At 36.0% G+C, this 12,506-nt stretch overlaps 1 protein-coding gene across 1 annotated transcript in view; it reads right to left on the reverse strand.

The window, feature by feature from the left end:
- Window positions 1-5,530: 5,530 nt before the first annotated feature.
- LOC131773433 (fibrillin-3-like) overlaps window positions 5,531-12,506 on the reverse strand; it is a 164,204-nt gene continuing 157,228 nt past the window's right edge. The window contains exons 18-21 of the mRNA XM_066166627.1: window positions 10,806-10,925; window positions 10,272-10,394; window positions 9,395-9,514; window positions 5,531-8,022 (exon numbers count right to left, since the gene is read on the reverse strand). Coding sequence (XP_066022724.1) covers window positions 7,946-8,022; window positions 9,395-9,514; window positions 10,272-10,394; window positions 10,806-10,925 — 440 coding nt within the window. The 3' untranslated portion in view covers window positions 5,531-7,945. The remainder of the gene's footprint in view (window positions 8,023-9,394; window positions 9,515-10,271; window positions 10,395-10,805; window positions 10,926-12,506) is intronic.

The following is a 12,506-nucleotide window of genomic DNA, read 5'->3' on the forward strand; positions in this document are numbered from 1 at the left end:
TAAATTCCTAACTTTTGGTATAATATTGGCCTACATAAATATCTCCAGCCCTCTCCCTCCCAGAAACGGTAAAAAAAGTGAAACAAGTACAAAAATTGGTAGTATCGAGCATCACTTGTCTTCTGTGAAGACACAAGGTTTGTAGAGAGCATTTTCGTGTGTTTTGTTACTCCTGAGCAGTATTATCTTAGGGGAGACGGAACGAAAGCCGTTAATAAGCTATCTGCAAAATTTTCTCAAGTTCCTTTTCTACTTCATGATCGATAAGTCATGAAAAAAAAAAAAAAAGCTTTTCTTAATAAACCTTTTTTCTCTTTCTTCATTATACAGGTCCTTGAAAATTCATATTTTTCCTACTTGAGTTTACACTATCGCCTTTGTTATTGAGACCGATTATCACAGAAAGAGGAAATATTTGCATTAAGACAAGACATCGTTGTCTGGCATCACGCAGGAGATTCGTAAATCGATAAATTCAGTATACATTGGAACATTCGCCTTTTTTCCAGGAAATGGTAAGCTCAAATTGAAAATGTCAAACACTATATTTCTCAAACCAAAAATATCGAATATTCAACAATTTAACGGTCGACAGATGCCACCTGTTTTTGTGAGTACCTTTAAGCTAATCCTTAAACATGTTCGTTCACAACTTTCTCTGATACTTGCACAATACGCGATTTTAACTTTTGATAGATACGCTTTGATTATGGACGAATATAAATTCTTATGTAAAAAAATAATTTTTCTGAGATGATTAAGAGCGGTTAAAATGTGCTTCCGCACGATGCAAAAAGATCAAATTCCCGCCTAATAAAACAGGGGAAATTGAACATAACATAGTGTCATGCTAAAATATTATTGAGAGAGGAGAGATGGGAAGGCAACAATTTTAAATGAACAAACTTGTATTTTCCGAAGTGAAAGTCAAACTCAAGTTTTTCAGGCATTAAGTACAGTCATCTCTTACCTTCCAAGATCCAACGTTCTTTGGTGCCCAACTCTAGTGTTGTTGAGCCAAACATGTTTTCTTTTATTACTGTCTGGTAGCTATGGTTACGATAGAAACTGTTGGTTTCAAGCCATGATGATCATTAATATTAGAAATAAATTTCACTTTTCCTGTTTGGGCTCTAAGTGCATAAAGCTAAATTGGTAAAACGATACGCGGCGATGAAAGTAACTTTGTGCAACGGATTGACTGGAATAATGCGTCTCGGACTATAAAATTCTATTATTTATTTCTTGAAAGTGTCACGTCAGGTGCAGATGGCATTATAATTATAGATCGTTTCTCAGTGATTCATGTCAAACAAAAGCAATGCAGGTGAATTTGAGAAAAGAAACGAGAGACTTAAATAAGGATTCAAAGCAAGTCGAGTGAAAATGGTTTGAGACTCACACAAGAAGAGGAAAATTTAGCACTTCGTACTACTTAGCTTGATGAATTTTATTAAATCGATTACAGTGTATATATAGTTAATATATGTTAATGAGACTTGAAAGACAGACGTTTTTTTTTTCTGTCATCCATAATTTTCTAAAACGTGTTAGTTTTCTTGTATGATTATTTATCTTATTTTCTACCATCAATTTATGAAATAATACAAGTTGAAATATTTAGCGGCTACCCATGCACTAGACGTATTTATAAACATTGTTTGCGTGCGTTAAGCGTTTAAAGTCTGTTAAAACAGGGGTTGTTTACTGCGATTGTAAAGAACCTCTCTCCGGCTCTGCGATGATGTGCAACTCCTGCAGTCTTGATCACTCAACACAGGAAGTATGTTCGATCAAGAGTTAGTAACTTTATTTCTCAATCATTTATTCTCCAAAATACATTTTAAATTTTTTTAAGCTATCTAATGAAATATAAAAAATGTAAAGCAGTGTGCTGATTAAAATTTCCTCGATTGACTGACCGGAAATTTTAAAGAAGTTGACAAAATAATGAATAATTCCTCTCTTGAGAAATGCCATAAATTTAGAAAAAAGTTTCAAACTTTGCCATAAGCGTGTTTTGCAATAATAGCAGAGTATGTTGATCTATTTTTCATTTCATCAAAATAATCCATTCAAAGCTACTTTCTTCTTTTCTGCAAAATTTTTAGTATATGTAGTTTTCGTTGTGACAAACAATAGCGCCGTATCAGTTTGGCTGTCGATTGCAGCTAATCAAAATGAATTTTTTCTTTTAGGTATCATGTCCGGTTCTGACAGATTGCTAGTTTCCAGACTTATTTTTCTGCGATCTATAAGGTGATTTAGTATTTCGCATCAACTCTTAAGAGGCTGTCTCTCTTCTTTCCACCCGGTCAATTTTACGTCAAAAATAATTTTTCCTGAAACTCTTTCAACAGAAAGACTTTACCCAGGAAAGAACTAAATTAGATTTGGTTTGATTCGAAATAATTTTCTGACTGCATTAGGGCCATAATTATTTTCCAGTCCGTAAGGACCGTCGCAACGTCTCGAAAATTGAAAAATAGGCATATTTTGTAACATTGTAAAATATTTGATTCGCATAGTTAAGCCGCAGAATTTATATCAGATTGTTGAAAACCTTTCTAGTTTGCCAAGAAGGTTAGAATTTGCCCTCTCAATATATTTGAAAAGGCGAATTTTAGCATATTCTGACCACTAGAAATCGCCATCGGCCGATGGCCGTAAATAACCTTGATTTAGACGTTAAGTTTTGGGATTTGGGACCTGGTTGACTATTCTATCCTACACAGCCGTTAAGTTTAGACCTTTATAGGTAAAAATATGCAAAACTCCTGTACGTTTTCGATTTTTCAAAAGTTATGACCGTTTGAATCAGCACATGTACGAGCATTCGCGATTTTTTCGCCTACACCAAAATCGAAAACCTGGAGCAGATTTCGTCATAAATACAGATTACCCGCTTTGCAGCCCGGCTTCATGGCTCACTTCAGAATTTTTCTAATAACCAAATTAGTGAAATCCATGACAACTTCAACAAATAGCTTGGTATTGCCTTCGAAAAGTAGGCGGCATCCATCGTGATTCGTGGTATCAAAACAAATGTCGGAAATTGCCACATTTCGCGGTGAATCACTCATTTAACATCGCTGCAGAGCTGAATTTTTCCCAAAATCAGAATATAAACTCTCCATGTCTGGAAGCTGAGGGAGAAATGAAGGTTTTAGGCTTCTGAAGTGAAGAAATAATCGCTTAAATTTAGGTCCAGTTCGATGTTATACTGTTCTCACAAAGGTCCGCACAAAAGTTAAGGCCGCTGATAGCTTGTGTGTACGTTGTGCCGTATGGTTTTATTTTGTATCCCAATGTAATATTTGGGGAGAAAAATTTTGGACGAAAAGAATAAATGCTTTTACCTGGAGTTTGATATCATATAATTAATAAATCAATTTCAAATATCCTGAGCTTGCTTCTCTCGGTTCCGCGTCGATTGTGTCCACAGAACAGCAACCTGTCAGTAGCCAGAGAAAGCGGCTACCAACGTGTTAAAAACTTGACACATGCTTGGTATGAACAGATGTTATAAGTGTTGCTTTTGGTAAATTTTCAATCGATTTCATCAAAACATTTCACTGACTACTAGATATTATAATATAATGCACTATAACAACACCGTCAGAACTTGATATCGGAAGTAAAGGTAGTTTGTATCTGTAGAGCATATTCTACACTTTCAGCCACCGTATAAGACATTGTTTACATAAGTCTACTGAGAAACTCATTGAAAATCACTAATCACGTCCGACAGTTTGTCTAATCACTAATCACGTCCGACAGTTTGTCTCTCAATTTTACAGGGATCTCAAAATGACTACAGATGGCTCTCAACAAAACCACATTCTTGACTGCAACACAGAAAAGAAAGTTAATGGCTGTGAATATATTAAAATTATGTAGGGAATCTGGGAATTATGAAATGAATATGAAAGTGAACTTCGCAGCAGTGAACACTACTTAACCAGTAGTGAAAATAAAGCCTGAAAAGTTTGGATCTGAATCCATGAACTTTGCAATACCGGTGCAGTGTACCACCAACTGAGCTAATATGATTTTCATCATTATTTCTTTTTTTTCATCGTTTTTTCACTACTGCTTAAGTAGTGTTCATTACTGCGCAGATCGCTTTCATATCAATTTCTTAATTCGCAATTCACATATATGACTTTGATACATTCACAGTGATCGATTCATCATCTCACGGGTTTATTATAAAGCCAACGTAATTACTAGCTCCCAGTGGGTTCGCTAGCTCTCTTAGTAGAGCACTACACCGGTGTCGCAGAGGTTATGGTTGCAAATCCCGCACAGGCCTATCAAAAATCGTAGAAACTTACAATGTTGTGTAGCTTGTGCCTGTGTGAAAACGGATTAACAGATTCTTTACGTTTTGCCGTCTGAAAGGTCCATTACATTTACTTTGACGTTCAATCACAGCAGAACACTCTCTAAAAATGGTTCGTGTAAAATTAGCGTATATTATTGACTGGGAGCTGGACAATTCTCGTCAAGCTAGTTTGAATTGGCCAAGCACAACAAAATTTATCAAGTTGATCCTCGGAATTAGTCAACCTCTATCAGTTTCCTTTCATTAGCCCACCTATAACCATAACCATATTCTGATGGTTTTCTCAGGTTTATAAAGAAACCAGCCAATATTCTACGTCCGTGGCTCGATCTGTTTTCAACTTCCCTCTTGGACATAGGAAGAAAAAAATAAACATTTGAATGAACATTTCCTAATTCAACTCAGAGTGAAATTTGAAGATTTATTTTTCACGCCGTAATCGTCTTTTTTATTATTCGAACGGGGGCAGTTTTTTTGTAATAACAGCTCTCCTACTGAGCTCAAATAGAAATTATTCTACCAGAAAAAAAAGCCAAACAAACAAACATTGAATTTTTCCTAGCGAGAAACTGCAATAAACACAGTTTAACTTTGATGCTAAAGCTAGCATAACAAAATAATCTACTGATAAGTTTCCCGACCATTTAAAAGTGTTATTTACAACTTGCACGAACTCGCATCAGCTTGAAGTACTTGTCTATCTATGTTTTCTTGAGTTTAAAAATAAAATATCAAGTTGAAAATATGATTAGATAGCTAACCAAAGTGACGTCTAATTTTAGAATGATCAAACCTCAGTGAATATTATCACAACATTCCAAGCAATGCGAAATTGACGTGTCCAATTGCTGAAATGAGCTCTATCGTGACACTTCGTGACTGCCATGTTCAAAGTGTTTGCCACTATATCAAATTCTGAATCAAACTAACGTATGAGCGATCCATTTTGATAAATCCTGTTGGTTTGTGGAAAATCGAGAATCGGTGCGAGTCTGTTTAAACTATTTGTTTTTGTTTTGTATTGTTTTCTTGCTCCGCCTCTGGAAACTGGTTTGAAACTTTGTAGTTTTGAAACGGGAATAAAAAGCCAAAGTTTTTAACCTTCTTTATTGAAGTTCTAAAATTTGACGGCAGTGTGACCCAGTGGCCAGGGCGCGCTAGAATTGTAATCTGTTGGTCCCGGGTTCAAACCCTACCATGTTACTCTCTGGATTTTCGTTTGCTCAGTGTTCAACTGCGTGACTGTTCACGGTCAACCTCAGTTATTTTTCCATCTCTTACAAAGTATTATCCTTGTCAGACACTTTGATCGTTGACTGATGCGGAGAACTACCTGAATATGGTCCATAATTATTGCGTAAAAACGGAAAACACGAAATAAATAACTTGCTTCCTGTATTGCAGCTATCTAATTGTTATTAGATGAAGTGCAGCAAAGACATGTAAACCTTTGATTACTGAGAGGTGCTATTTCTCTCAGGCTCAGTGACAGTTATAACTATGGTTACTACAACTACTTTACTACTAAACAACGTGTAATAATTCTTTCTCAGAGGCCACTACTTTAGGCAGTACGATAATTGATATAGTGCAGTAAAGACATGCAAACCTCTGATTACTTACACGTGCTATTTGTCTCAGGCTCAGTGACAGTTATATATACCTTCTCTGTTACAGGTCACATACACTCAAATAAGCCTGAAAATATTATTAAATTAGGTTTTAACTGGTCGTCATTTCGGACCTCTTGCTGGTGTTGTTTTGTTTTTTGTGGGAATGGCTTGTATAAGAGCTACTAGCGTAGACATCATTGAAATTTTGCTCAACAGGTTTTCCTGCAAGACTCACCTGTTAAGGTATGATTTAATCGAAATAAGGAACACTATACTCCTACAACTACTTTACTAAACAACGTGTAATAATTCTTTTTCAGGAGCTACTCATATAGGCAATACAAAATTGTCATTTAAAAACTTACTTAAGCCCATTACAGACTATAACTTAGCTCTCTACGGAAACCAAAGACTCACCTTTGCCTCCAAATCCCCACAAAATACAAAATTTTTGAAAGATATCACAGTACTGAGCTATCTTTCGGTAGAGCTTCCTTTATAGTCAGTCTTTTCCGAAAAACTAAATTACCACTCCTAGCTGATTGAGTCCTTATATACATTCACGACGTATTTTAAAACATTCCGGAATTCGAAGCTTACAACACAACTGTTGTGGCAGAAATACATCATAATTACATACCTAACAGAATGTTTTAGTTTTCCATGCTATGTCATCAGAAAGTTTGAGTATGAATGTCATAGTGACTAAGAATTTTTGAAATTATTTACAGTCTCTATCCACAACACACCTAATAGGACTTAAAAATCCTTGTAAATAATGATGCCAATGAAAGCATGACCGAACATAATAAACAACTGGCTCATAATCACGGACTGCCGTGATCCATAGTGGAGGGCTTTCAGACAGAATAACAATTACATGCCCAGAATGGGTGGGTATTAAAAGCTGCTTTAGTCTCTAACGACCTGAGTAAACATCAAGAGTCCAAAGCGTTTTGTAATGAGCAAAATACAATGCTCAAAGTTGTGCTTAAAACTTACTTAGTGAAGCTCTTCGATTGGAATAGATATAGGTCATACTAAGATTATTGGAAAGCTCACTAATGCCCATAGTTGTTTAAGTTTGCCACGAAGGGGGGGGGGGAGTGTGTTCTAACACTCGGATAAACAACAATTGTTGAATCGACTCTGATGATGATTTCCGCTGAGGTTATAGAAACGTTAGTCACTATTACTGACAACCTTCTGTCACAACTTCTCTGGAGTACTCCTACTTGGAAGATCAAACTGCGCCGTCCAAAGGTAGTCTTCTGTTCAAACTATTCACTATTTAACACTAATCATAAAAAGTGGATCATGTGAAATTCTGAAAGTCCCTGTTATACAATAATGTACATATGCCAATAAATCGATTTGTGAATCATTTCGCTCTGCAGAATAACTTGCTTATAGCATTTAGTCTGTGCTACAGTAACGCAGATCACAAGCATATACCTTTTGTAGTTTGTAAATAAAGTAGGATCCGCAGTCTTTCACTTTAATATTCATTGATTTCTTGCAACAATCAGCACGTCTGGTAAAGCAGACCTCGGAGTAAACCTCATCATCTGCCAATGTGGGGTGACCACCTTTTAGCCAGCCTGGGAATACCGTACCACATCTGAAATCCGGTACGCACTGGGTTGGCATTTTTGTTCCTGCATCTCCCACAAAACGATACCAGTTCCCGAATAAATCGTAGTCACATTTTTCTCCACCGTAGGGTGTGTTGTAAGTGCTCTTTCTGTCAGCATCGCTCAGGTTTATGTAACTATAGCACGGATCGGCTAAAAGGTTGAATTTCAGTTAATGCGATGTTTAATATATTTCGTTATAAAAAAGCTTAAGAAAAAAAACGCTATTATATAAACTGCGGTGGTTTAAAACGATTTCCCGCCCGGAGAAGAGCCGGGAAATCCTTGTTAAACACGTGTGTAATATTACGATAATTTTTTACATGTGTTTAATTTCACAATCAGCTGTGTCAGGTTAACAAATGAATGGCAAAGCGTTGACCGTTCTCAATCCAGGGTCGTATGTTGAAATTTTCTTGAATTATGGCTGCAAAAAAAAAACAAAGAAAAATTCATATTTCTAACAGACAATGTCACTCAAAATTTCTTAGAAGGGGAAGTAAAACAAAATACGAAAAGAAAAACCTAAAGTTAGGTCCTCGACCTGGGTAATGGTATTTCTCGTGGTTGAGAACGAAAATCGACAACTGGAAGATTTGCCACAGGCCGATTTCGGGCGTGTACATGAAAAAATTTCTTTTGTCGATAAGGAAAAAGTCAATAACTGAGAATTTTGTAAAAAGAAAGCTACGCCCATTGTCTGTTTCTGTAATGGTTCAATGCATATTACTATTTAGATAAAAAAAACAAACAAACTGAATCTTGCTATCAGTCTAAAGGTGATTCCTCAGTATTGCACTGGGCATCCTGTACTGCGAATACAAATCACGTAATCAGGCAAGTAAGCGCACACATTCCGAGAACACGGTATTGCTTTTCAATAAATGGACTATGCAAACAGGCACAATGCTCTTTAGCTCTTGAACGAGCGGGGTGACCTCTATTTTTAATTGCATAATTTTTTTGTACAAATCTTCCCCTTCAACTTGGAGAAATTAAGAAAATTGTCGAAGGCAAAAAAAAAAAGAAAAGAAGACATAGCTCAAAACGTGCACAAAGCCTGTTACTTGATGATGAAAATCATTACCTTGAAAACAACGACGTGAGGAACGTTTTGAGTGATAATAATTACTAATGTATATAAATAATTTCCACAAATTACATATCAAATTTTCCACTCGCTCGAGACTTTGTACCTTTTAAGTTTTTTCTTTTAATTTTTACGTCGAAATCCCTTGATTCCAGCTACCAAAAAATGTACCTTGAAATGACGCGCGTGAAAAATTGCTAGTAGTGGCATAAACGAGGTAAGTGTTGCCCGTCATTTCTCTCAAACAAGCAAGGTGACCTGCCTTTCTTATTTTAGGCAGACTAAAAAAATTGTTAGATGTCTTTTTTTTTTTTCCTGAGGAATTACCTTATTAGGTCAGAGTGAGAAAATCGTAAGTACAGTCAATATCGATTTTAACCAATCAGACTTTTCTGTTTAATTGAGACATCATCAATATAATTACATTTGCAGAACATTTATGCATCATCAAGAATAAATTATTTTCTCTCCTGGTGGACAAAAACAATGCCTTCAAGTCCAAAAATATGATGTAAAAAATCAAATTTATCTTTCTTTATCCCCGATGTTTTGTCGATGGACGTTTCCAAGCAAACTAAAGGGTACTAAAAACTAACGTGATTTGTTACATGGCCAAACAAGAATAGCCATTCACTCAACATTATTTACAGCGAGTTCAGCCAGTACCATCTCTAAAAAATATATAAGGCATGGATTAAAAGAGACTAACCTTTACAAGTCAGACCATCCCCAATGTATATAGGATTACAGGCGCAACTGTAGGAGCCCTGGGTATTACTGCAAGAGGCGTTCTTATCGCACATGTTCATTTGTGAGCACTCGTCAATGTCTGATGGGGATCAAGTGCACCACGTCACAACCCAGAGTTAGATGTTATGATGAAAAATGTTTTGGCGAATCAAGATATAATGAATACCTTTCCAAAATACTGCAAATCTAGTCTCAAAGGATATGGGACAAAACAAAACAAAACAAAACAATCCACAATTTTTAATAAGGGATGAATTTTAGGATAAATCTTTGATTACTTCCAGTCTTATAATTTGAGCTAAAAAGACGTTTCAGATTACCTCCCACTTTGAGTTGCTGGGATTGTACGTATAGAAAGAGCAGCAATGGAGGTTGCCTCTCTTCCGTCATAAAGGGCTTTTCTGGACATTGAAGGGAAGTTATCAAAATCACTTGAGCAAGTTTGTCCATCTCCAGTGTATCCAGTGTGGCATGTACATACATGTGATCCAATTGTGTTGGTACAGTTAGCATTCACATGACAAGAAAGGTTTTCTTGCCCATTCGTCAATATCTGAGAAATCACAGGCTTTCAATCACGATTCTTGGAGCATGATACATGTATAAACCTCCTTATTTTGAACATTGAGAGCATTTTATCCTCTTGCTTTTAATTGGGATTAAAGATTTTCATTTTCTACCATTGGTCAAAAATATTAAGGTAAGGGTAACTACTTTGTCAAAATAAACAAAAAAAAACAAAGAAGGAACGTACAAATTAAACAAACAATTAAAAATACAAACACAAACAAACAAGTAAGGTCATAACGAGGCAATTACAATCTAAAGGCCTTTACCTGTGCAGTTCCGTCCATCTCCGTTAAATCCAAATAAACAAGTGCACACAAAGGATCCATTAACGTTTTGACAAGTAGCGTTCAGGTGACAATCGTGAGTATTTTTTTGGCATTCATCAATATCTAAAAAAATGTGGATATACGACTACGACTTTTTTTCGCGGATTGTGAAACCTATTATATCATTCTTTTCAAAAAGTCGCCTTATATTCTCAGTAAAGGCCTATTGTGTTCGTATAGCTAATCACATCACCGCTTTTAGGCTTGGCTAAATCTGTTTATTATTCTCTCACTCGATACCTCACTAGTTTGCTGCTCTCACTCATGAGGTAGCCAGTTGAACACTCGAAGAGAAATTCCAAGTCAGCGGGAACCCGGGTATCATTCACTATATATTAAATGAGGACAAAATGACCGAATTTCTTAGTAATAAATTGTCGAATTATCTTGCAACGCGGCTGAATGGTGCAGCACTGTGGTCGAACGTGTCATGCAGGACTGTTCTATATATTGTAGCGAAGAGATTAAATTCACCTGTGCAGTTTTGTCCATTTCCAGTATATCCAGCGTGACATTGACATACATGTGATCCAAGGGTGTTCGTGCATGTAGCATTCACGTGACAAGAGTGACTTCCTTTACACTCGTCAATATCTGTAAAATCATAAGCATTAAAAAAATTAATCGAGAAAAATTTGCCGCGCATAAGCTTGGGAACCTTAGTCTTTTTGTCTTGTGGTTCTAGAGACAGGCCCTTCATGTTACCACTCACCAGACTTTTTCTCGGTTCCCCCAATTTCAACTACGTTGTTCTGTCCTGTAAGCCCTTCCATCAAGTCTCCCTTTGCCAGTTGAGATTTTTGAATGTTTATTGAATACAAATGTGTCATTATCACCATTTTCTTTAGGCCTACATTCATCTCTTTTTTATACAAGGATTGATTGTGTTGGTAAAATATGATAGTGCTTTTCCTTCTGTTGGGAATGGTTACAAAAGAAACGCATCAAGTACCTGTGCAGTCCCGTCCAAATTATTCCATTTCTGAAGTTTTAAGGCTAAGTTTCTCAAAATGCGGCATTTTTGCATTTGAGAAGAGATAACTCAAGAGGGATTTGATCTATTGACCTGAAATTTTCAGGTTAGCTGGGTTTCACTGAGTTAGTTGTGATGAATGAAGGAATTTGTCATAAGTGTTTAGAAAAAAGGTTATTTTAAGAAATGCTGTCTAATTTTGATTGCGCAACTTTAGATGGGTGTTGAGGCTTCACATTTTGAAATTTTGGTAAGTCCTTCATTCATCCCAGTAAGCAATCTGTTTACTTGAGAAAAATAGTAAAAATTCATGTTTCATGTGAAACTATATGTAAAAATCTTTTCTCAAGTAGGTCCAGGTCAGCCACAGCACGTGCTATTTAAGGGGCTTGGTATCAGGTTACAAAAAAAATACCGCATTCAAATACACATTTTCATAATCTTCAGGCCGATAGCTTTCTAATGATGTATAGTGTGCTATGATTTTGATGAAAACCATAGCTGTCACAAGTGATGCAAAAATGTCACTTTTTCAGGTGGAACCCCGCCTTAAGTTATCTCAGCAATAGGACATCAAAATCAAAATAAAAGATAATACGTAGAGGAACTCTGAAAGCACATAAAGATTTAAGAAAATCTGAAATTGAAAGTAAAATTATTCTGCTGTACTGATTGCGCTGTTGTTGAAGGTTGAAAATTTTGTGGCTGTACAAAGAGATTTTTCCTTCTGTCTATACTATTTAAAAAAGTGAGGAACTAATAATAAATCACATATTCGATGGTTTATCATATAATACGAGAAGAAATCTTGCTCATTGCTCTTAATTATCCTTGTTCCTTTCGCGCTCGGAAAAATACCAGGCAACTCGTAAAATATCTGCGCGTATTATATTTTAAATCTTGGTAAAATGTGAATGCATGCATATAATGAAACCCGTAACTTAATAGAAATACGAGGTCGGGGCGTGAAAATCATTAAGTTGCTTCTTGTTCATAACCTTAGTTACGAAGACAATACTTATTATGAAAAGCTACTTTGCTCGACATGAATCGCTTTTCTAATCTACGTTGGCAAGACTGTCCATTTATAATGTATCCTTTCTTACAGATGCAATTATATGAACCATTTGTGTTGGTACAGTTAACAGTAGCATCACAAACTTGACTATTATCGTTGCATTCATCAATATCTGTGAACATAA

This window comes from Pocillopora verrucosa, chromosome 5, assembly GCF_036669915.1.
Source record: "Pocillopora verrucosa isolate sample1 chromosome 5, ASM3666991v2, whole genome shotgun sequence".
NCBI classification, from domain to species: Eukaryota; Metazoa; Cnidaria; class Anthozoa; order Scleractinia; family Pocilloporidae; genus Pocillopora; species Pocillopora verrucosa.